We start from the raw sequence: 22490 nt of genomic DNA, 5'->3' as shown, positions 1-22490 counted from the left end.
GCTGGATGTGTAAAGGGGTTGTATTGCTCCTTGCTATTTCAGCTCACCCCCTTCACACCCTCTTGCATTCCTCCTTTTCCACCTAAAAGAAAGTTAACTGGGGGCGGAAGGGCTCAGGTGAGCATCTGTAATGTGTGGTTCACATGATCTGAGAGCCCTGCCTCCCCAGTTTGTGCTTCCTCCTGCCAGGTTTGCTGCGGTAGGATCTGTTCCAGCCATGCCTCCTCCTGCCCATGGCCTACTGCCATCTGCAGAATGCTCACAGCACAGAAAAAAGGTCACTGCCCTCTGCACTTTATTTTCTACCCCGTGATTCCCCTGAAGCTGTCCAAGACAACCTACAGTCATTTGGTACGGGCTCTGCTCTGCTGAGTCAGTTCTGCTCATTGCTTTGGGAACAGCAGAGACGCGTTCGTGCCCGCTGGTGCTGGCAGGAGGTGAGGGGAGAGCAAGGGAAGAGGGGTGAAGGGCAGCCAACACTAACACTGAAAGCTCATCTGCATCTCTGTCACTTTACCGTAAGAACACATGCCCTGCAAAGGCAAAACTTTGGCAGGGCACAGCTTTCTACAGACCCAGCCCAAAGCAAGATCAGACATAAAGCACATCAAGATTTAGCCCTTCCCTTTCCCAAGCCAATATAGTCCTTTGGCCTTGCACTTGCTAATGAGAATCTTAAGCACATCACACAATTAAAAAGCAAAGAGAAGATGCATCACATCGAACCTTCTTTCCTCAAGGGAGGAAAAGTCGGGTGGAAAAGGACGGCACATGGCAGAGGCTTGTCCCAGGATTTATTGCTCTTGTGGAAAGTGCTTGGCTCCCGTCATGTCAGACACTGTGGGAACCCCAGCAACATACTAAAACAGAGCAGTTTTTTTCTGTGAAGTCAGAACCAAAGACATTTGTTCTGCACCAGCAGCACTGACTCTGCAGAGTTAGAAACGTTACTTTCCTACCCACATCACTGCCTTTCTACTGCAGAACAACACCGATGTCTAACCTCCATCCAACCCATCATAATAACAAAAAGGATCTATAAGTGGCTCATTCAAAGCTAGACTCCCAGCCCATGCTGCACAATGAATGGATAAGTCCTATCTCTATCTTCAGACACCACCTTTGAAGTGGGTCTACTGTTCCTCGGCTATCACTGCGCTGATAAACCAGCAGCCTAAACAGCCTCCCCAGACTGCACTAACAACAGGTTCCAGGCTTTCTATTTGCCAACACATTTCGTATTTACGGCCCAATTATTTTGTGTACTTCTTGTACATTGCACCAAGAACCAGGCAGGGATTCACACAGGAAAGTGGGGTGTGAGCATCTTAACAAACAATTGTGTTTGTTAAGGCACATTTGCATCCTTTCAGACTTGGGTAGATGGTATATAGTAGCAGCAGCAGGGCTGGGGCAAGTGGAGGGCTTCTCTTACTGATGTGCCAGTCCGTATTACCTAGTCACATTTAGATAAAGGTGGGATGGGGCAAGGAAGGAGAGGGTCTCCTGGGAGCACAGCCGTTACTTCTGCACTACCAGAAAGTACCAAAGCCAACAGCAGTGCAGCAGGAGCCCAGGCGTACCAGCACTTGCACTGTGAGCAACAAAAGCCGCTCTGACCATAGCTGTCAGCAAAGAAGGGCTTTGGTCCCTCCTGTCCTTCTACCTTGACCTACCTTCTCCCCAGGGTGCAAAGTTCAGCTGCACATAAGCTGCTGTGAGGGCCCCGGGAGAGGGGCAGCTTCCAGCGGGAGGGATGTGGGAGCGAGGGTGCCGGTGGATGTTTTAGTGGGGTCGAATGAACAGCTCTAAACTTAACCTGGTACAGATCTGCTGCTTCATTCTGCAGAGGTTCCTGCTCGCCTTTCCAGACTCCACGTTGGATTACAACCTCTGAGAGGCTGTGTGCGCAGCCCAGCAGAGACCAGGGCACACAGGGGAAGACAGGGCTGCAGACACACATGGCTCCTTGCAGCTCCTTTATGAACCATGTTTCCCAGCAGGGACAGTGCCTGGTCAGTGGGCGCAGCTATTGCAGCAGAGGCTCCCTGCCGCATTTCTGCTGTGCAAGAACACGATGCAGTTTGCCTCTTGCTCCCAGGCTTCTCCAACTGCTGTTAAGCTAACAAAGAGCAGCCCGTTCGTGCCGACACTGAGGGTTTTAATTGCATACTGATGCCAGGAGTGATGTGTAACTTTTGTCTCTCGCGCTGACGGTGCTTTGTAGTTCAGCAGGCTGATGTGTAGGTGCTGAGGCTCCTTGGAAAAGCACCTTAGTGTGGGATGTCTCTAGGCCTAGAGCAAAAGGAGTCATCGTCTTCTTTCATATTTTGTCTTTGTCTGTGGCTTCTGTTTATTGCTGCTTCGGCAGCTGAGCCCTCACCGTTTAGCCCCAGCAAAGCAACAGAAAAAGAAGAGCAGCAACATGCCACTGGTAGCAGGATAATAGCCGTCAAAATGCATGGCAGGATCTGAGGGCTGAAGGCACCCCTGTCATAAGGCAGTAATCAACTTTTGAAGCTCAGCCACTTAGGTCTTTTTTACTGCGTGCAAGTTACGTGATACACAGCAGATAGAGGAAACAAGTCTTCACCTTGAATATTCTCTGTGTGGCATAAGCAGGCAAAACCAGCCTCTGCTCTGCAGTTGCAGGGAGTGAGGGAAATGCACAATCAGCCTGGCTCTTGTAAGCAAGCCCCTTCCCTACCCCTCTTTTGGAAGGCCTTAACCACCCGTGGCTGCGGGAACCAGCAGTGATGGTTTTTTCAGCTTCACAGATTTTTCTGAGGAAATCTCAGCTGCTCTCTGCAGCAATAACTTTGTGCCTTTCCCTCCATCCCCACTCATGGGGAGAGCAGTGGGGGGAAATTAGCTATGACAGAGAAAGGCTCTTAAGGAATTCGTATAGGTCAGCAGAAGCGGAAAGCCAGGATGCGTACTGCAGCAGGACATGCATTCTGCAAGGATAAACAGCATTACCCTTTGCTTCTGCTAATACCTGGCCTCCAGTTTTTTTTTTCAGCTGCAACTTTCAGCCTTGAAGTCATTTGCACTTTTTAATTCAGGGAAATGGCAGAAGGGAAGGTTTTTGCAATGGAATTTTCTCTAAGGCTGCTGTCTGCTTCTGCAGCTGCAACATCTGAACTGGAAGAAGTCATACATAAAATGCAGAGTTTAAAAACTAAAACTTCTTCTGATGAAAACTAAATTGCACTACTGGCCATTTTAATGATTTTTTAGCAGAAGAAGATGTAATAACTTCTCAAGGAATGCATTGTATAATGTAGATAATCCCATACGCTGGAACTCCGGCCACCAAGCTACCGCATCCTGACAGGTTCGTAGGATCACAGGGTAGTTGAGGTTGGAAAGGACCTCTGGAGGTCACCCAGCCCAACCTCCTTGCTCAAGCAGGGCCACCTAGAACGGCTGCCCAGGAACATGTTCAGATGCTTTTTAGTATCTCCAAGGATGGAGACTCCAAAATCAAAAGAAGGTTAAATACTTTCCACTTGGAAGAATATACCCAGGTCCATTGGACATACCAAAACCCTGCCCACTTGCAGGTGAAGGCATTATGGATGCTGAACACAAAAAGCTTGCTCTTGGAATACTCTGATTATCTTTTGGGATCTTATTTTCTGGTATCTCAGAGGAAAAAAATAAGAGGGAGTGGGGGAACAGAAAGGGTCCTTTCTAACGTAGGAATCAAACATATTCTTGAGATAGAAATGACCAGATGTGAAGAGTTCCTAAAAGAGCAGCAGGAGCATGTACAGAACAGCTACCTATATAAACATTTCATTGAATAAACATTGAATACCAGTATGCTTTGGCATCCAGGAAAATTGCTCAGCACTTCTCATACGTGAAACGTAATTCCTATTGCTACTACGTAAAACCTCTGTGGAGCCATCCTTGCTTACCCAGTTTTTGAGACTGACTAGAGATACCAAAAAATGATTTCCCAAAAGGTTTGTAAAGCCTTTCCTTACATTTAGGGCTCCATTCAAGAAGAATTATGCTGTGTTTAGGTTTCTCTGGAATTTAGTCATAGAAAGTTCAGACTGTACTAAAAACTAATTAATTCCGTGGTTTTGGTATTCATTGAAGCCTCCTTCCTTGTGCACAAATGGCTAACATTATGCCCTGAAGGGCGTTCATGCCAAAAAGGTGGAAAGGGATATTCTGAGCTCTAAAGACTTCAGCACAGTGGTCTATTAAAAAAAGGAACTTTCTCAAATAGTTTGAAAGATAATAGAGCTGCCTGCAGGCAGCTTTAACATGCATCCGGGTCAATTATAGGGATTTATGCAACGATTTATTACACTGGTTCAAATAAATACTTACCACATCAATGGGGGCCCATATGGTACCCATGTAGAATCTAGAGATGAAATACGCTCAAAAAGAAATGAGCAACTTTTGCAGTGCACGCAGCAAACCTTCCTAGTGCCTTCCCATGCAAATGCTTGATGTGTAACTAAGGTCAGCAGTTAGAAGGGTGTTTTCTGAGACTTCATCGTATTCACCCAGATCACCCCAGACTCTTGAGTTTGTTAGAAGTAAGACAAAAGCTGGTAAATGGTCACTTAAAAACAAACCATCTGAGCTGAAGGCAAGTGAAAGCACTAAAAGAGGAGGTGCTTTTCTAATGCATTGGTTCCATCCTGCCACCAAACACACAAGCCCTGCATTCATTGCAGCTCTTGGCAGGTAACATTTCTAACCTGTGCACGGAGAGTGATCTTCCCTTCTACTGGTAGTGACCCACACATTTGCTTCGTGCTGCCCACATTCTGCTGCTTCCAGGTAGACCACAAACATTCCTGTTTGAGTTGCAGCCTGGCTCCCAGAGCCATGAGAAAAATCTCTGAATGAGGAGTAACTTGTCCATTGAATTGAACCCTTGTCTTCCGAGGAACAGGAATGTGAAAAAAAGCCACCACTGATTCTCTTCATTTTAAAGAGTGAATTATTTTGGGGGGGGGGGGGGGGGGGAGGGCCGAACGTTATTTTGCGTTTCATACCAAGAATGCCAGCTGCCAGGAACATCAGATAGACAACTGCGCGCATGCAGGCCTAGTGCAAACAACTGCGCTCGTAAAAAGTATTTAAAGGCAACTTCTGAAAAAAAACCATCCCTTTAAATTACAGGTGAGATTTTGTATTTTTTGCTATTTTTAGACGGTCTCTGTTTCAAAGACGTGCGTTGGAAGCAAAATAACTGAGCTGACTAGCACAACCACGCAATTCTTCGGCCTCCCCTCCCCTCCTAGCTGTATGTTTTCTCTGTTACATACCAAAGATCATTAGTCCCACTAAAGGAGCTGAATGCCACGTGACAGCTTGCTTGTTTAAATCAGTTTGAGTTCCTCAAGATACAGCATTCTATTAAAGTCGGTGTCCTGCACACATTATTTGCTTATCACTTAAGGAACTTTACCTGCCCATTTCACCTATACTGACTTGGTTTTAACGATAACACACCATTTCAAGACCAGGCTGGACGAGGCCTTGGGTGATATGGTTTAATGTGAGGTGTCCCTGCCCATGGCAGGGGGGTTGGAACTCGATGATCTTAAGGTCCTTTCCAACCCTAACTATTCTATGATTCTATTTCTTGGATAACCGGCAAAATGTGGCATACAAGACACCTACCCAACTTTTGTGGCAAGAAGCTGCTTTTCCTTTTCAGAAGGCTCATGAGATAGTGATTAAAAAATTCCCTTTCCTGAATCGAACCCTTATTCTCACATCTATGGTTACATGCCCAAATACTGGGCATATGCAACTTTCCTCCCTCTGTGGTATTATTTCAAAGGAACTGGTTTACAACTTAATTTCTTGTAAAAAGGCCCAGCATTTATTTCCTTTGCCAACAGATCTTTGCAGGCGTTACATTTGCATTAGCAGTAAAAATATTGCAATAAATCTTCACCTCACAAAGCTTTCTGTAACCATCTGTCAGGAAATCTGTATTAGCCTGGAGTAAGCATCCCTTCACGTATACTTTTTTTCCCCTTATTCCAAGGATAAAGAAAGATTTCAGTTTCAACAATGATGTGACCTCAATTCATTAGCTAGAACTTAAGGAGATGTGCAAAACACACCCAAGGTTGCTCAGCTAACAGATTTCAGGGTAAGGCTTTAAACATCTGTTTATGGTGATCGGCTGTCTCGATCCTGGCAAGCTGCATAGACAAACCTTTCCATGTCAAGAGTTTCCAGACATTTGCCACTGTGGGCAAAACCAAGGGTAGTTGTAATTCATGGGGCATGAGAGGAGCAGCTCCTCATCCCCTATGGTCTCCCTCTCACCAGCACATCAGCTGGAAACCCACTGCCCTATCCCCATAGAGTTCCCAAACCAACAGGAAATTACAGTGTTGATGGTTTCTTTTTCTTTCTACAGTGACATCAAACATTTATAGTGACACATATAAGAATATATTATATATTTATATAAATATATAAAATATTTATATAAAATATATAAATAAATACATATACAAAATATGGCATTACTTTCCAGAGAGATGTTACATTTCACAGGCCACCTTCCGTTATCCAGATTTCATCGTCATACAGAATTTGTCATGAAGTTCGGTAAACAATCAGCCTCAAAAAAAAAACCCAAATGTTGCCCAAATCTTCCTCATGTCACATACCAGAACAAAACCAAATCACTTTGCTTCCAATTAAAAGGACATAAAACATCATGGCAGACATTTGGTTTAAATATTTAAACCCAAGGGTTCTTATTCTATGCTTAGATGCAGGCAAATAATTTCTACCAAAGTCAAAGCAAGCAACAATTGTGTGTAGCATAAATGAAGTGCGTGGGTCTCAACGCCCAGGTCCACGATCCCCCCTGTCTTATCAGCATCGTTTTCAACAGGAGTTCCTCATACAGAATATGTGCTTTGGTAGAGTGTACCAAGACAACACAGAATAGACACAGCTTTTCAAAATAAATAAGCAGATAGAAAGGGTGCTACTGTAATGGCATGGTTTTTTCCATGAATATTCAATATTAGTGTGAGCAGGAAATGGAGGAAATGAAAGCCCTGTTGCACAAACTGAAGCAAAGGACAGACAGAAGAATGCTTTACTGAGAGCTTCAGTGCAACCGTTATCCTTTCCAGTGGCATAAGTCAGTGATGGGTACATTAGAAATAGCAATAAAATAATAATTAAAAAAAAAATCTTGGTATTTGTCATTACTTCAAATAACAAAACTTATTCTCTTCTGGAAACACTTCCTTCACTCCACAAATTCATTTCTATTATCTAGAATAGGTCAGGTCAGTGTGTATGCATATGGATCTGTACATATTTGTAAATCATTCCATACCCTTACTTTCTCTTTGCATACAGAAGTATACACTAGAATTATTGTGTAGTATTTGGTATTCACATGTTACATTTAAATAAAGTTTATTAAAAAAAATTATATTAAATACAGCCTAACAGAATATTCATAATATATTTTACAGAAAAAATAGCCATGTCTTTATTTTAGAAATAGGTTTCTTTAAAAAGTTCTTTGAGATTTTTATAAAACTTTTTACCCGTGAAGAAAAGTTTCCCTTCAGACCTGTAAAAAAAAAGCTTAAATTTTAAATCCTTGTGGGTTTTTTTGTTTTGTAGGAGGGTTTTTCTTTCCCTTTAATGCTCTTAACAAGCTTACAATCTATAAATTCCTTACAATAAAAACCAGTATCTTTCGGGATCAGATTGGTCACAGGCCGTTCTTTAAAAAGTCAGTGGAGACTCCCTGAATCCATTCTGAAGTGCCTTTTTTTTTTTTTTTTTCTCTCTCTCTGGGTATCAATAGTGCAGGTTTTCATGGGAATTCAGAGCTCCCTACATGTCCTATAGGAAGCCTGGTGCGTGTTAGTGGTGGGGTGCAGCAGTGTTCGCAGAGGCTGCGCCTCCCCATCCACCGCAGGAGGCAGAGCTCTTGACTCACAACGCAGTCCACAGTGTTTGCCCAGCCCCTCCAAGGTCTTTGCGAGGTCCAGTGGCCACGCACAGATGCCAGAAGAGCTGGCACCCAGCGCTCATTTGCTTTCCAAATTATAACAGTGGACATCTCCTTTTCCCTTCCCATCATACCCGGGAAGCGGCTGTCCATATTTATCCACGCACCAGCAGTAACCTCTCTTTCGGCCTTTGGATGGGCGACACTGAAACACAACAGAAGATACAGTTAGCATTAGTTCTGTTTTCTCTGCTCTGAATTGTTACATAGCAGGGATTCTTGCTCATTAGATGGCTGCACTTCCATCTCCTGGAGAGATCGTGGGGAATCAACAAATTATTTATTACCACTACCAGAATATTACAATAAAAGCTTACCTCCTCTGCCCATCAACCCCTTTGGGTCTAGTTACTCCATAATAAAACTGCCCTAAGAACTACCAAAAAAGAGCCTTATGAACTACTCCCTGTTATGTTAGGCAGCACAGTTGCCCCCTTTGAATACCAGGACTACTTACAACAGTATGGACTGATGACTGGGACCCATCTTTGGAAAAGAAAGTCAACAGATTTGTTCCACACTAAAGCACAGGTCTGGCAAAGACAGCCACTGCAGCAATAAACACCCTTGGCTTGCATCTGTTTGCTGGAGGAATTTCAATACTGTAGTTGACATTTATTAAGAGATACATTATCCTTCTGTAATGGAGTTATCACTTCAACAACTGTTAGGTGTACTGAGACTTTACATGTTTATTCTCCTATAAATAAGGTTGTATATAAACTAATCTATAACCTATGTCAGTTCTAGAAGTTGCCTGGTGAATTTGCCAGCAGTATTGACCAACCTGAAAGTATCACAGGCAACAACATTGAACCTCTTTGGAAATAGTAATGCAGTAAAAGTGAAGATCTAATACACACTAAGCAGTGCTCTCCCCACAGAACCAATAGTGGTAAAAACTAGACTGAAGGAGATGACATGCGTCAGGCTGCATTCAGTATGCAGCCCTGGACACAGTTACATACAGTGAACCTCTAGGACCCCACAAGGTTTTCCACCCATTTGAAAGACATGCATCTCCAGGACGCAGATTATCTCACTAGGTTTGCCCTGGTCAACTTCATTGACAAGACGAAGCTTCCAGGTCAGCTCAGGTTTTGACGTTTGGTGATACAGGATTCACTGCAAATGCCAAGACGTGGCTGTTTAGTCAGTACAGACTTACAAAGGAGGCGGTGACACAAGTGTACCTAGCTTTTCGAGGACTGAGGTTTCATCTGTTGCCATCGCCAACATGAAAGAAGATAGGCTAGACTGAAGCCACTTATGACCCTGTCATGCAAGCAGAGCAAATGCTGCCTCCAAGATCACACTTGCAGCAATTCAAGTATTTCAGGGGTTCAGGCTGGTAGGAATCAGGTAAACTTTGCCACTATCACTCAGCTGCTTGTTCTCCATAGTCTAATAGGCACGTCCCCATCTCCCACATGATCATGGCACTTACAAAGCTAAGTGTCTTTCCCATGTGCAAGTACGTAAGGAAACAAGCAAGTGTTCAGCTTCACATGCTGCCAAAAGTGCCTGACCCTTTTGATGTCTAGTTCAGGGCCTCAGGTTGCTCAGGCTGCTATTCTGAACAGAACTGTGAATATGGGCCACTTCTACGATAGCCGGCACCAACACACTGATCCTGATCCAACCAATTTGTGGCAGCATGGAATAGGGTCTTCACTAGGAACTTGTGAAAGAGAGATGGAACATACCGCACATTCAACACAAATTCCTGAACAAGACTCCGACTCATTTCTTTTTACAGTAAATGAAGTAATGCTCATCACTGTAACCACAAATTAATCTACCCTTGTGATACATCTTGAGTAACGAGCCCAATGCAGCAATAATACACCACCACCTTCTGGGAATCTGCAGCCCTTTTGTATTAGCCCTATGCAAAGGGCCGTCAGCAGGATGACAAGACCAAGCTCAAAGTACGTATCAGCTCATTTTAGGAGAGGGTGAAGAAGTTCAAACCTACTGAGAGAACAGCTACATTAATAATTTGCTAAGCTACATGGTTAGCTGCATTTGAGTTCTAGTTCCCTATCTGCTTGATTTTCTGTACCAAATCTTTAGACCTGTTTTACAGCTCATGTTTATTGCCTCAAAAGCCTGACTGGGGCTTGCACTTACTCTCCAGGATTTCCGTCAATGCCTGCCCAAAGTCCACTGACGTCAATGGGAAATTTGCCTTCAATTTTGGTGGCAAGTGGACTGGACTCTAGCTTCAGTGGTGTTAACATTTAGGGACTTCAGTTCTTCACGCTCAAACGTGAGGAATTCATAACCAGTCTCTGCTGCATTTAAATCTTACAGAAAAGGAAACTGAGGCAGCAGTTTTTGTTTTTCCCAAGGGAGCACGCATAGATGGAGTTAGAACTAGAGCACAGGGCTTCTGGCTGCCAGCCTGGTGCTCCAGCAATGAAATTACACTTCTGCTAATAATAGTAACACAGCCTCCCCTTTTAGAAGTACTATATGAAGTATGTTACACAACTCTTGCTGATTCATATGCTTGCATCACTCTCAAAACAAATGATCAATTAAAAGTTATCTCATGTTGTTGGAGGTTTTGATTGCTTTTTACAGTTGCATAATCAATTTTCAGAATTAACTACAATGTGAAGTTAGTCTGCAGGAACACCTTCCTTACTACTACTGTCTTCTTTATTTCCCAACCTATGATTTTGTACTACTTGCTCAGCCATGGTGTCAACAGTAAAGCATTTTTGATTCAGTGATGCTTTTATCCTGAAGCAGCTAGTCTGCATTCCCTACATAAGTGGCAGAGAGTTCATAGGGAATAATAAAAATCCACTCTTCCGAATTTTGCACTCATACATTTCAAGGCTGTGCCTAGCTCTTCTGTATGACTTCAGAAGGCCAAAAAGCTGGAAAACCTCCCAAGCTGTGGAGTCAGTAATTACTTCTGATAGGAACACCAGCTGCCAGCTTCCATGCCACCTGCCCCTCTCGCTTCCACAAAGAAGTGCCGCAGAGGCATTCGTGGGGCACAGCAAAGCATATGGTATCCCATTGAATTCCTGGTCAGCCCAGAGGTCTCCATGGAGCTACAACTGTGGTCTCCTGGAACAGACTGCAGACAGCACTGACATATACCTCAGGCCGTTTTGGCTCCTGCCAAGCCCAGCTCTGTTTTTAGTGGAACGATGCCAGCTCACATTTAGGTGAGTATCTGGCCCCAGTATACAAATATGGGGCAATTCTAGTAATTGCCCCATATAATAATTCTAATTTCATCAAAACCTTTTTTCCATGCTTGAGGCAGAAACATGCCTGTATCAACCTATTCCACATAAATGCACCTATGCACCACAGCTGAACAGTACGACCATACATGCGTGATTTATTAAGACAAAGAATTCTAGATTTTAAAAGGCCTGATTTAGAAGTTTATACATAAACACAAGGAGTGAAATACTTCTCATGTTACACCCTGACAGATTAATTTACGTTCTTAAAATCGTTTCATATACGCAAATTACTCCCTATGGTTGTTCCTGAAAAGTCCATTTCTAGATATCCACAAACATCTTGAAAAATAACTGCTTTCACCTTGACTGGAAGAGTAGGTGGCCAGGAAGGCAGAATATATGAACATGAAGTGCCTCCTGAATGTGTTTTAATTGTTCCCAGGTTGATCATAATTTATCAGATTCCTACCATCACACACCTATCTACATTATAATCCTTGGCAGTGATTTTGCCAGCTGTTTCCAGAATTAAGAACACCTAGTTTATACTTGTTTGATAGATTTACTATTTCCTAACCTATTATTATGAATTTTGTTGTCACAACAGAATATAATTGAATTGCAGATTGAATGCTGCTAATAATAGCAATGAAATTAATACAATACCCTAGCCTTCTGTTAATGAGATTAAGCACCTGCTCACAGTGCCTAAAGTATCAGACCTACATGTTGATGCTCCAACAAAGAAAACCAGACGAACACAACTGCTGCATTGCCTTGCAGACGGTGAACTCAGTCTGGCCAGGACTGAGACTCACTCACTTCTCAAAACTGATGATTTTTTATACACTTTAATTCTATGAGGGCAACTCAAATACATTATTTTTGGTTGGTATTCTGCCTGGGTGAGAAGCAGCCTGCCTGTGTAAGCCCTGCCTGTGAAGGCCTGTTCCCAGGGTGGATTGAGGTTCATTTGCAGGAGAAGCACTCCAACTGCATTCATGTAAAATATTTACTCACATGGGCTCTATTTGTGGGCATCTCCTACAAGACCCTGAGTTGTCTCAAACTACCACTGAAAGTATTGGACCTACGTAAATTGGCACGGTGCTTGACAAGGCTGGCCAGGTTATGAAAGTGCCCCTTCATCCTCTATGTTTGCTGACCGGATGGGCTGTTGCACACAGAGCAGGAACTTCTCCTAAAGCAGTCTGGAAGACTCCAGGCAGCATGGACACTACACAGAGGGCAGAAGCATGTCTTTGCTCCATATCAACACCTTACTCTCATAAATCAGCTTCTAGGAACAAAGACAGGTAAGTGTATTATCCGCCTCTCCTATTTTTTCCCTTCTATTTCCATTTTTCCTGCCTTAGTGGCAAAACTATGACTGTACTTTAAAGTACAGTCACCCTTTAAAGTAAGGCACTTTAATACGTGCTTACTGTGGATCTGATTTACTGCATACATATGCCAGAGACTGCCTGCAAACCACCATCTTTTTGCTGATGAAGCAAAAACCTCAGAGTTTGAAAACAGATGAAAGGAAGATCTACTGAACAAAGTAAATACCAATCTGCGGTCTTCTGTAATACCTGCAGAAAGAAAAGGGCCACAGTACGCTTGTGTGCCTTGAATGCAGTTAAATGATGTGCTGTTCTGAAGTAGCTAAGCAAATGCTTCTATGGCACAGGCACAAATCACAGTCTTAGCCTCAGTCCACACAGCGGCCCAACATACTTGCTGAACAAACACAGACTGAGATGTGGGCATTGCTCTGCTAGTTCACATGCAGCAGGAGACGAATGATACAGGCTTCTCAAAACTCCCAAAAGAAACTGCTCCAGGTCGACCAGCTGCTCAGGGAAAAGCTGGGGAGCACAGACAAGCTCAGCAGCATGCACTGAAGGTCAAACAGCCCAAGTCGGTGCTGGGCTGATGGCAGAAGGGAAGGCTGTAAACCTCACGCCTATTGCAAACACCCCACCTGACACTGCCAGCTTAATGCATTGCTCCAGGGAATACCCAAAAGGGGAAGCCTGTTTCTAAGAAAGCTAGAAGCCAAAAAATGGAGAGATACCATTCCTAAAATAAGGTTGCCTGGTTGGAGGTCGGGCTCTCACTTCCAACTGATCAACTGCATTAGCTAGTAACACAGTCAACCACTCCTTTGGTTACCACAGACAGAGAGGCTGACTCGTGTAAACCCAAGTAGGAGAGACAAGACAGCCCACAAACAACATCTGTCCTTACAGAGGGTTTGCCTTGAGGAAAACCTGAAACAAACTTGATTTCAGAAGAGTTTGGAATAATACATTTGGAGGCAGGTCACTAAACACTGGAATTAGATGGGATGTGCACACTAAGCAGAAAAATTGGCACGTCTTGCACTTCCCAAGTTCCTGAATGAGCTTTCAAGGGCAGCAGCACTAAATGGAGAATGCTGCCATGGTTCAACCCCACACAACTAAAGCATAAATACCTGCAGCTTAGGTCTGCATTTGTCAAGAAAGGTCACAACCCCAGAACCAAAGAGGGCTGAGAAGCCATCCTTGCTGCACAGTAACTACCAGATGTATCACTTTCATGATAACATGACTTGGATTTTGGAAGAGACCCGTGTAGCACATAAAGGACAGATATATATACCTTTCTCAAGTTGCCTTTTGTAATATGACCCAGTGCAGTTCTTCTAGGAACTCTCAAGCAGGCAGCTATTTACAATTCAAAGCATTGATCTATTGCAGTCATATGGTGACTGCAACATTAGCTCTGTGGGTTATTGCAGAAGCACTGCCTTTTTTAAACCAAAGGGCATTAGTTATGTAGAACACCAGACAACCCATGTGTGATCAGGTATGAAGTTTCCCAAACAAACCTGCTGTCATGACCAACAGAAAATAAAAATACTGTCCCCACTTGACAAGGTTCAGCACTATCAGATCATATCCTAAAAGTAGAAATGAACTAGTTCCTCTGTAAAATGGTACGTAACACACCTTGCTGGAAAGATCCTTCAGCAAAGATGCAGAAGAGGTGAAGTGCATTCAGTGAAATGAACAAGACTCTGTACTTACTTGCTTTTTCTTGTAGAACCCCTTCTTGTCACAATTTGGAATATGAAAACCCCTGGGACTCAAGACATTCAGGATCTTTAGGTGGTTTAAAGTGTCTTCCATTTCTCTACGACAGGGACCCTGTTAACAAGCATGGTTCAAAAAACACGGATGAAACTTCATTCCCAAATGTTGTCTTTCACACAAGAGTTAATAAATCTTTAAAGGGCAAGAAGCACAAACCCAAACAAACCCATTAAAACAAAGGGATGGCTGGGTATGCCACATGGCACACCATTCATTCACAGACAAAATTTGGACTTTCTGCTTTATTTAGGATAAATGGATTTCTAAACACTGAAGGCCCTATGCTATGCTGAGCCATAGACTGGCATTTCCAGTTGGAGTCACAGATACTGGTCAAGCCTTTCTGTCAGTAATATATAAGACAACCTAGGTTTGAAAAGCTGGCCTTTTCACCAAGTGGGAAAAGAAGGTAGGTAGGCAACTTGAAATACATCACTTGGTAGATTTTCCCTAAAGCCATTTGATTTTCATGATTCTGCTGCATTTGAAAGTTTAAATGAAATGTATTTAATTGAAAACAGGTAGTTTGGTATAATGTGTATGCGTGCGCATATACATATATATATATATATATATATAAATACTACAACTTTGAACAACTGCCAATTTCAACTGGACCAAACAGATGCAGCCATGCAAAGGAATGGTTGCACACAAGTCTTGTTAGATAAGTCACCTAAAGAGATATGTCAATGGATAACTTTTTGCCTCACTTTCTCCATCTGCAAAAGGCTGACAACAATGTAGTGAGGATTAGCTCTAGGACAATGAGCCAAAAAGAACTTCCAGAAGCACTTTTAAGAGCAGGTCTCAAACACCAATTAGTTACTCCTTACTGCAGCCCTTCAGGGTAGGGAGTAAAGGCTTACAGGCCCCACTCTGCAGTCACAAAACCAGGAGCAGAGGAGTTCACGTTTTGCCAGAGGCCAAGAGGCAGTCAGTGTCAGCAGTGGGATGAGGATTCAAGAGACACAACCTGCAAACTCTGTGCTTAGCTACGCTCCTGTCTGGGCACATTACTGACTTGGTCCATCAGCTTGTTTCTTCAGGAGAGACCCAAAAAAGCTCCTTTGCATGGTTGCACGGGTTTAAAACATGTAAATTGCTGTATCGACACAGAGACTCATTTGGTGCAATTTTTAATTAGTGAAGTAATGACACTTGTACTTTCAAGTGGTAATATTAATAGCTTGCTCATATAAAGTGCCTTTAGTGTCTGAAAGCATCGAGACTCCACGGTTCTACTGGAGTTTAAAATTGATTTTCTTTCATTAACAAAAACCTTCCTTGCTGCTTTCATGTCTTCTTTCGGTATCAATCTCATAAGCTCTACACATACACTTTAAAATGCTGCTCTTATGGGCAGTTCCTCAAAAACCCCCGGAACTGCTCAGACACACTGATTGCAAATCACAGACGTTCAGAGACTTGGTCCCGAGTCAGGCCTACAGAAAGATCAACAGTCCTTTTTTAATTAGTATTTTGAAGCAGGCTTCCAAAGTCAGAGAGATCAGTATCAAAAGCTAACATGCAGACACAGCTAGAAGGGCATTTGCTGACAAAGGCACCTGTCCTCGATGGACTTATTTCTGGTTCTTACAGACACCAGCAGCCTTGGGTAAGCCAGGGCGCCTTTGCTCATGGGGCCCAGCTACCACGCAAGTGAAACGTTCATCCTAGCTAACACCAGGATCCTATTTCCTGAGAGCTACCAAAGTTCATTCTTTTACTGTAGGCAGTTTACTTCATGCCCTGGGGGAGAGGATACCCTGAAAGGCAGATACTTAAGTGTCTTTACTAGACAGCTGGACAACAGTGACAAACTGAACACGCAGCTTCACCACCCTTGCTGTGTTAGCTTGGAGGACGCTCTTTTCAGACACATCTTTCCACCTCATACTGGTTTCAAAACCTTCTTTAGCAGATGGGAATACACATCTGGTTTAACCACAACTGTTTTGATGAAACACCAAAGTATTTCCCAGACACATTTTTTAGGCCATCTGGCACAGGCACAAGGATAACCACAGGATTATCAGCCAGGATGTCCAGGAAGAGGAATTATTCTCCCCTCGGATTCAACAAACTCCAGCTGCCCTGCAAATCCACTGGGCACAGTCAGTAGAAAGTAATAGCAGCTCATGTGCCAGTGAGCCTTTGCATTTAGGCAGTGGCACCAAATGACTGCAAGTGAAGGTGATGTTCAGCATGTACAAACAATGACTGACCAGTCAAGATCTAGTCCTCAACCCAGCCCAAGTTTATCTCCCTTGATTTGCTCCATGGAGCATGAATACAGTGCCACTGCACTGAATATGAAACATCTTTTTTCCATTACTGCAACCCAATAATGCTGTTTACAACCAATTTCAATGATGATAATACTAAACCTGCCCCAAGTCCCCTCACATAAATGTGTGATAATACAGGGAAGAACAAGAACTTTAAGAAATGACTTAGTAAAAGCCAGACTTCTATCAACATAAGTACCACTGCATTAGGCCTCCTTTCTGAATGCGATCTGCTTGCTCTGCTGACTGCCTGCATTTGTCAATCTGACAGTTTTACCAGTTAAGAAGCCAGAGTGCCCTAAATGGCTACTACAATTGCCACCATTTAGTTATTTAGTTTATTTACCTATCTTGTCATGTGCAGAACATGCATATACTTGCTTGCACACACTCACATTCTGCAAAAAGCCTTTCCATTTACAAGATGTACTTACGTATTCAGTCTCTTGTTTGGATTCAGAAGAGAAATTCAGCGTGTCTGTACTCTGTGAATCATATTCCACTTTATAGCGCTGTGTGTTTTTGGCTTGCACTTTCCTGATGATATCTATTTTGATGTGTGGTGGATGCGATTTGGAATCTGGCACCCTGTGAGTGTTTGGGATGGCCTGATTTTCTATGCTGCTGGTACTCCGGTCTTCGTCTTCCTCTGAATCACTGGAATTTCCTTTGAGGAGAACAAATGCAGTGAAGAAAAAAATATTAATCAACTGCCAGTAGCATCTGAAAGGGCAATAAGCCACTAGATTCGTCTACGTGCTTCATTTCCCTTTAGGAAACAGTGATATGTAAAAAGATGACCAGTTTGGTGTTCTGCATGCATCAGCGCCCTTGCTGCCAAAGCAATGGCTTTTCTAACTGAAGCATCCCCCTGTTCCCTGAACACTTTTTCTTTCTTACATTCATTCAACTTACAGAACAGGGGAGAAGGAAAAAAAAAACCCAACACATTTTAATTCTTCTGCTATTAAAATCAGAAACATATCTAGATGCACAATACACACTTTAAAGGTAATGGGCAAAAAAATGCCATTCATTCTGTAATGGCGTCAAAGGACAAGCATCTCCTTTCATCATGAGCTTCAAAAATATTTTCTCTTTAAACTACCATCCACAGAAATACAGGAAAAGCAAATTCCCCCCCCCCCCCCCCCCCAATACTGCATAAGCCCAGTGTTCTGTACCTTCTGAGGTATTTGTCTACACTGCATTCCTCCCTCATAGGAGACTCCTGCAGTGTAACTGTAACTGGCTGGGAGTTTTTCCAAGTTTGGATATTCCTATCAGCTAAGTAGCTAAGTCCCAGTAGTTGCTGCTTTGGCTGACAGCCACTTTTTTTTTTCCTTCATTAAAGAAATAATATTGGGAATGCACAACGATGATTGATGCGCAAGGAACATCCTGGAAATCTGGATGTTCCTTAAAATTAGACTTGATGGCTCACTGAAAAACCACAGAAGCCGAGAAATTCAGCACTAAACCTGAAAGCCCATGTTCACACAGCCCATTGACTCTAAATATTTCAACACAGGCAGTACAGTGGCAGTGCCAACACATAGGAACAGGAGAGGAACATGAGGAGGAGAAGGGATATGAGTTAACATCTTGGTGCTGGTGGTTTTAGTGTAGCCACTGCTGGCAATGGACATAATTGACCAGGAAAATCCAACTCCCACTGCAAATGGATTAAGGAAGTTTAAGTCTTAAGTCTAAATTTCCTGGCTTTTGTGGGTTTAACTCAGACTCTCAGCGGTATTTGAACATATTTTTGGTGGTTTAATGTCCTGTTTTTAAACAGTGGTATTTTTTTCCCTCCCATACTCAATGAATTCTGCAAGAAACGACACAATAAAATGTTATAAACCTGAATCTCCTAAATATAAATGACTACTAGGTTTTCTGCTATTAGTCCAGTTCAATAGTTTGCCTCCTCTCCCAAAAATAAGTACAAAATATTCTTAGTGTGCACTAAATAATTACCAGGCTGGTCATTTCAGTTTAGATAGGCCATCACATTTCATCAGCACTTCTTACACTTCAACTTTCAACAGTTGTAATGCCACATTTTAAACTGCAAAGAATATTAACTTAGTTTCACAAGACCTGGTGTTGTGTTAGCTTTGCAGCCTCATAACAGAAACACAACTGCTATGAGACTTACTTGCTCTCTTTTTAAAGAGCAGATCAGAAGAGTTGTACATACACACTGGTACTTAACACTTTCATGCCCCCAGAAAAATGAACTGGAAAGCAAGTCAGCGGCCTGCTACAGTTGCTGTGAAGAAGGTATTGTAACACATACCACCCTGCACTGGTTTGTGGCCATTTCTATAAACTAGGTAGCTTGGGATGCAGGACCTAGCTGTTTGTAAGGGAGATCATGGGAAGATTCGGGTTGGAAAGGACCTTAAAGCTCATCCAGTTCCAGCCCCCTGCCATTGGCAGGGATATCTTCCACCAGACCAGGTTTCTCCAATCCCTGTCCAACTTGGCCTTAAACACTGCTACGGATGTGATCCTGCTCTGGGAGGGTGCTACCAGGGAGTGTTTGATTTAGAGCTAAGAGTGGAACAGACCCCATGTGGAGGAGGGCACTATGGGTAACACAGGTTCAGCTAACTTCTTCCTTCACGCACCCCAGGTTTGCCACCTTCACTCCTTGAATGCGAACTCTAAAGGTCCTCCTTGGCACTTTTTAAGGAATCAAAGCTCTTATTGATTTCAAAATCAGAGTTCTCCCTCTAGCCAAGAATGCAGAAACAGGAACTCGGCATTTGGACTGTTGAGGCTGAAAATAGACAGGTTTTCATCAAAGTGCAACTCTGTCCTCCCCTTCCTTAACAGTCACTGTTAAAAGCACTGCCCCTCCATTAGACAGCACCAGCTCTCAAGTATGGAGGGGACTCCCCTCCTTCCCAATCCACGTGAAGGCTGACTATGCGGAGCCAAGTTCATGCGATGAAGGAGGCTGCTCCATGTTCCAATGAGGTTTAAAAATTCAGTGAGTACCTCTGAACTCTCATTCAAATTGTCACAGCTTGGGAGCAGCACATAAATAATTATAATAAGGCACCTCCTGCTTTCATAGCAGCCAGTTAACTGGAGCACTGGTGCCACTTCCTCAGCTATGGAGAGGCCAGCCAAAGAGTCTCTGCAACGTAGCAGAGCAACTCCTGGCTTTTTAAAAATGCAAACAGTGGAAAGCCTTTTGACACACTTTTCTATTAAACAAATGTTAACATACTTGCTGTTGGTTAGCAAACAGTTTAATGAAATGTTTGCGCAGAGAGTCTGGGCTTGCTTGATCCCAATCCCAAGTTTCCCCGTCTTAAGTTTCCAAATGTGCACGCTAACAGAACTTTTTCCAGCCGTTCCTTGCTCTTCAAACAAATACAAACCTGCTCTGTGAACGTCTCGTTTACAAGACATGTAAGAGCTACAGGAAAGCTTCATCTGACCAAAGATTTATTTGCAGTGCAGGCAAAAAAACCCCAACGTCCTCTTAAACACTGCTGTGCAAATGCTTTGTTCTGAATAACCACCTTTCCGGGACAGGGGAGTATTTAACACCCTACCCCCCCTTTTTCTCCCTGTGCTTAACATTCCCCTGACCTAGCCCCGCTGCAGCGCAGATTTAGCCTACTCTATCCAGCTTTCTCGCACCTTCTTTCCAGGAACACTGGGGCCAAACCGCAAAGATTTCACCCCTTCTTCATCCCGGCAGCCCCACGCACCCGCAAGAGCCATCCCTACACACACACACACACACCCCGGGGTTATTTAATGAAAGAGCAACACTGCCTCTTTTGCTAGGCGCATCAGTGTTGAAGAAAACCGATACACACAGAACTAAGGTATCAGAAGGAAATCTTCCCTTTCCTTCTGCAAAAGCAGCCCTCCTCCTAAACGATCCCAGCCTCGGCTACGCGGTTGCCCGAGGAGCCCCTGGCAAGATGTAAAGGGAGGAAAGGCAGAGCTGTAAAGGGACAAGCAGCCCTGCAGCGCCTGCGCCTCCCCCACCGCTGCGTGCAACTTACTTAGGGAAAATAAATAGGTAAGAAGAGCGCAAGGACGCGGGAACGCGCGCAGAGTCGCGCACGCTCGCGGTCTCTTCGCCTCTCCGCGGCCCCCTTACCTGCAGCATGCGGCCCCGGCAGGAGGAAGGCTCGCAGCTTGCCGCCCGCCGTGGCGTTGGTGCAGAGCCCGCGTCCCTCCAGCAGCGCCTGCAGCGGCCGCGCCTCGTCCCGGCGCGGCTGGCAGCTGAGTCCGGCGCCGCAGCGCTCGGTGTAGATGCCGCAGGACTGCCCGATGCGCAGAGCGCAGGTGAGGCAGCAGCCGCAGCCGGGCTCCCGCACCCGCTCGGCGCAGTCGGGCTGCAGGGGCTTGCACTGCTGCAGCGCCCGCGCGTCGCAGGGCTCGCAGCGCACCACCGGCCCCGCCAGCGCCGCCGCCGCCCGCCGGACCAGCAGCGCCAGCGCCGCCGCCGCCACTGCCCACAGCACGCCGGGCCGCGGCACCATGGCAACCGGCGGAGGAGGAGGAGGAAGGGGGGCGGCCCGCCGGGAGGCGCGCACCCCCGGGCCGGGAGCGGGACGGGCAGAGCCGGGGCGCGGCCGGCTGCGGAGCAGCGCGCACCGACGGGGCTGCGGGCACGGGGGCCGCTCGCACACACCCTGCGCTGCCGGCCCCTCTCTCTTCAGCCGCCTGCCCTTAGTCACATAGAGGTAGTCAGAGCCCGCTGGCAACAAAGGCAACTTTCCCTTTCTTCCCCCCCTCCTCCTCCGTGCAGAGCGCCTCAGTCACCGGCACTAAATTATTGGTTTTCCACACAAAAATCAAAAGTACAAAAAAAGCCAAAACAAAACCAGACGGTCTGAAGAAAACTTGGTCCAAAAAAAAAACCGCTTCAGAGAAGAAGGGAGAAAAAGGGGATGAAAAACAGAGAGGGGAGGGAAAAAATGAGTGAGGAGAGCGCGGTCCCCGTCCGTTTATTCTCTTCCCGCCCGCCGTGCCCCGCCGCTCCCGCCCGGCCCGCCCTATATAGCGCCGCGGCCGCCGGCCCGCCCCGCGCCATGGATAAGGAGCGGCGCGGCGCGGCGGGGAGCGGCGGGGCACGGCGAATCCAGGTTTCGGTCGCGGGAGGGCGGTGCGGGCCGTGGGCGCGGCGGTGCCGGGGGTTATGGGCACTTTAGAAGTCAGCTGTAAGAGGGGCACGGCTGCGGAGGGGGGCACGGCGTGTGCCTTTTGTTCCCACATGAAGTGCTCCGTGTGTGCGCGTCCGTGTTCCCGTGGCACCGGAGGCACAGCAACGCTCGCGGACAGTGCCCTTTTTTCGGCTTTTGCTTACACACGCGTGTACACACGCACTCAGGTTCAGGGCATCCCTCGGGACCGGCTCACAGCTCCCGTAACAGCTGCGTTTCCTAGGAATCATCGTAGAATCATAGAATGGTTTGGGTTGGAAAGGATCTTAAGATCACCCAGTTCCAGCCCCCCAAGGAAGATGGGGAGGAATGTATATGCACACATGCACATCTGCACAGATGTTGCTCTCTGGCACAGGGCTCAGCCAGTGTTGTGCCCCAGCATCATGGATGTGTTCCCCTATCTTTTTTCAAGTGCTTTCTGAACTCTTAAAACTTTTCCCTCCATCCGTAAGTTTCCAGTGCCAACAGCCTCTTAAATCTAGAAGAAAAACCAACCCACCCCACAAAAAAAAGCCAACAGTGAAACCCTACATTGATTTTATACAGTGAATGTGTTGGGATTCGGTTCATAGCCACTGCAAATTCTA

General features: G+C 45.0%; 1 protein-coding gene across 1 annotated transcript; it reads right to left on the bottom strand.

Moving 5' to 3' along the window:
• Positions 1-5847: 5847 nt before the first annotated feature.
• On the bottom strand, positions 5848-21721 carry IGFBP3 (insulin like growth factor binding protein 3). Its single transcript, XM_062625336.1, has 4 exons — positions 20832-21721; positions 17131-17363; positions 14340-14459; positions 5848-8192 (listed from the first exon to the last, which is right to left on the bottom strand). Exons 1-4 carry the CDS (start codon positions 21214-21216, stop codon positions 8067-8069), a joined length of 864 nt encoding a protein of 287 aa, XP_062481320.1. The 5' UTR covers positions 21217-21721; the 3' UTR covers positions 5848-8066.
• Positions 21722-22490: the final 769 nt, after the last annotated feature.

This window comes from Pezoporus occidentalis, unplaced genomic scaffold (genome assembly GCF_034315485.1).
Source record: "Pezoporus occidentalis ecotype Australia unplaced genomic scaffold, CSIRO_AGI_Poc_V1 ctg28, whole genome shotgun sequence".
In the NCBI taxonomy this organism is placed as follows: domain Eukaryota; kingdom Metazoa; phylum Chordata; class Aves; order Psittaciformes; family Psittacidae; genus Pezoporus; species Pezoporus occidentalis.
The sequence above is the reverse complement of the archived record's forward strand: the minus strand, read 5'-3'. Positions and strand labels throughout refer to the sequence as shown.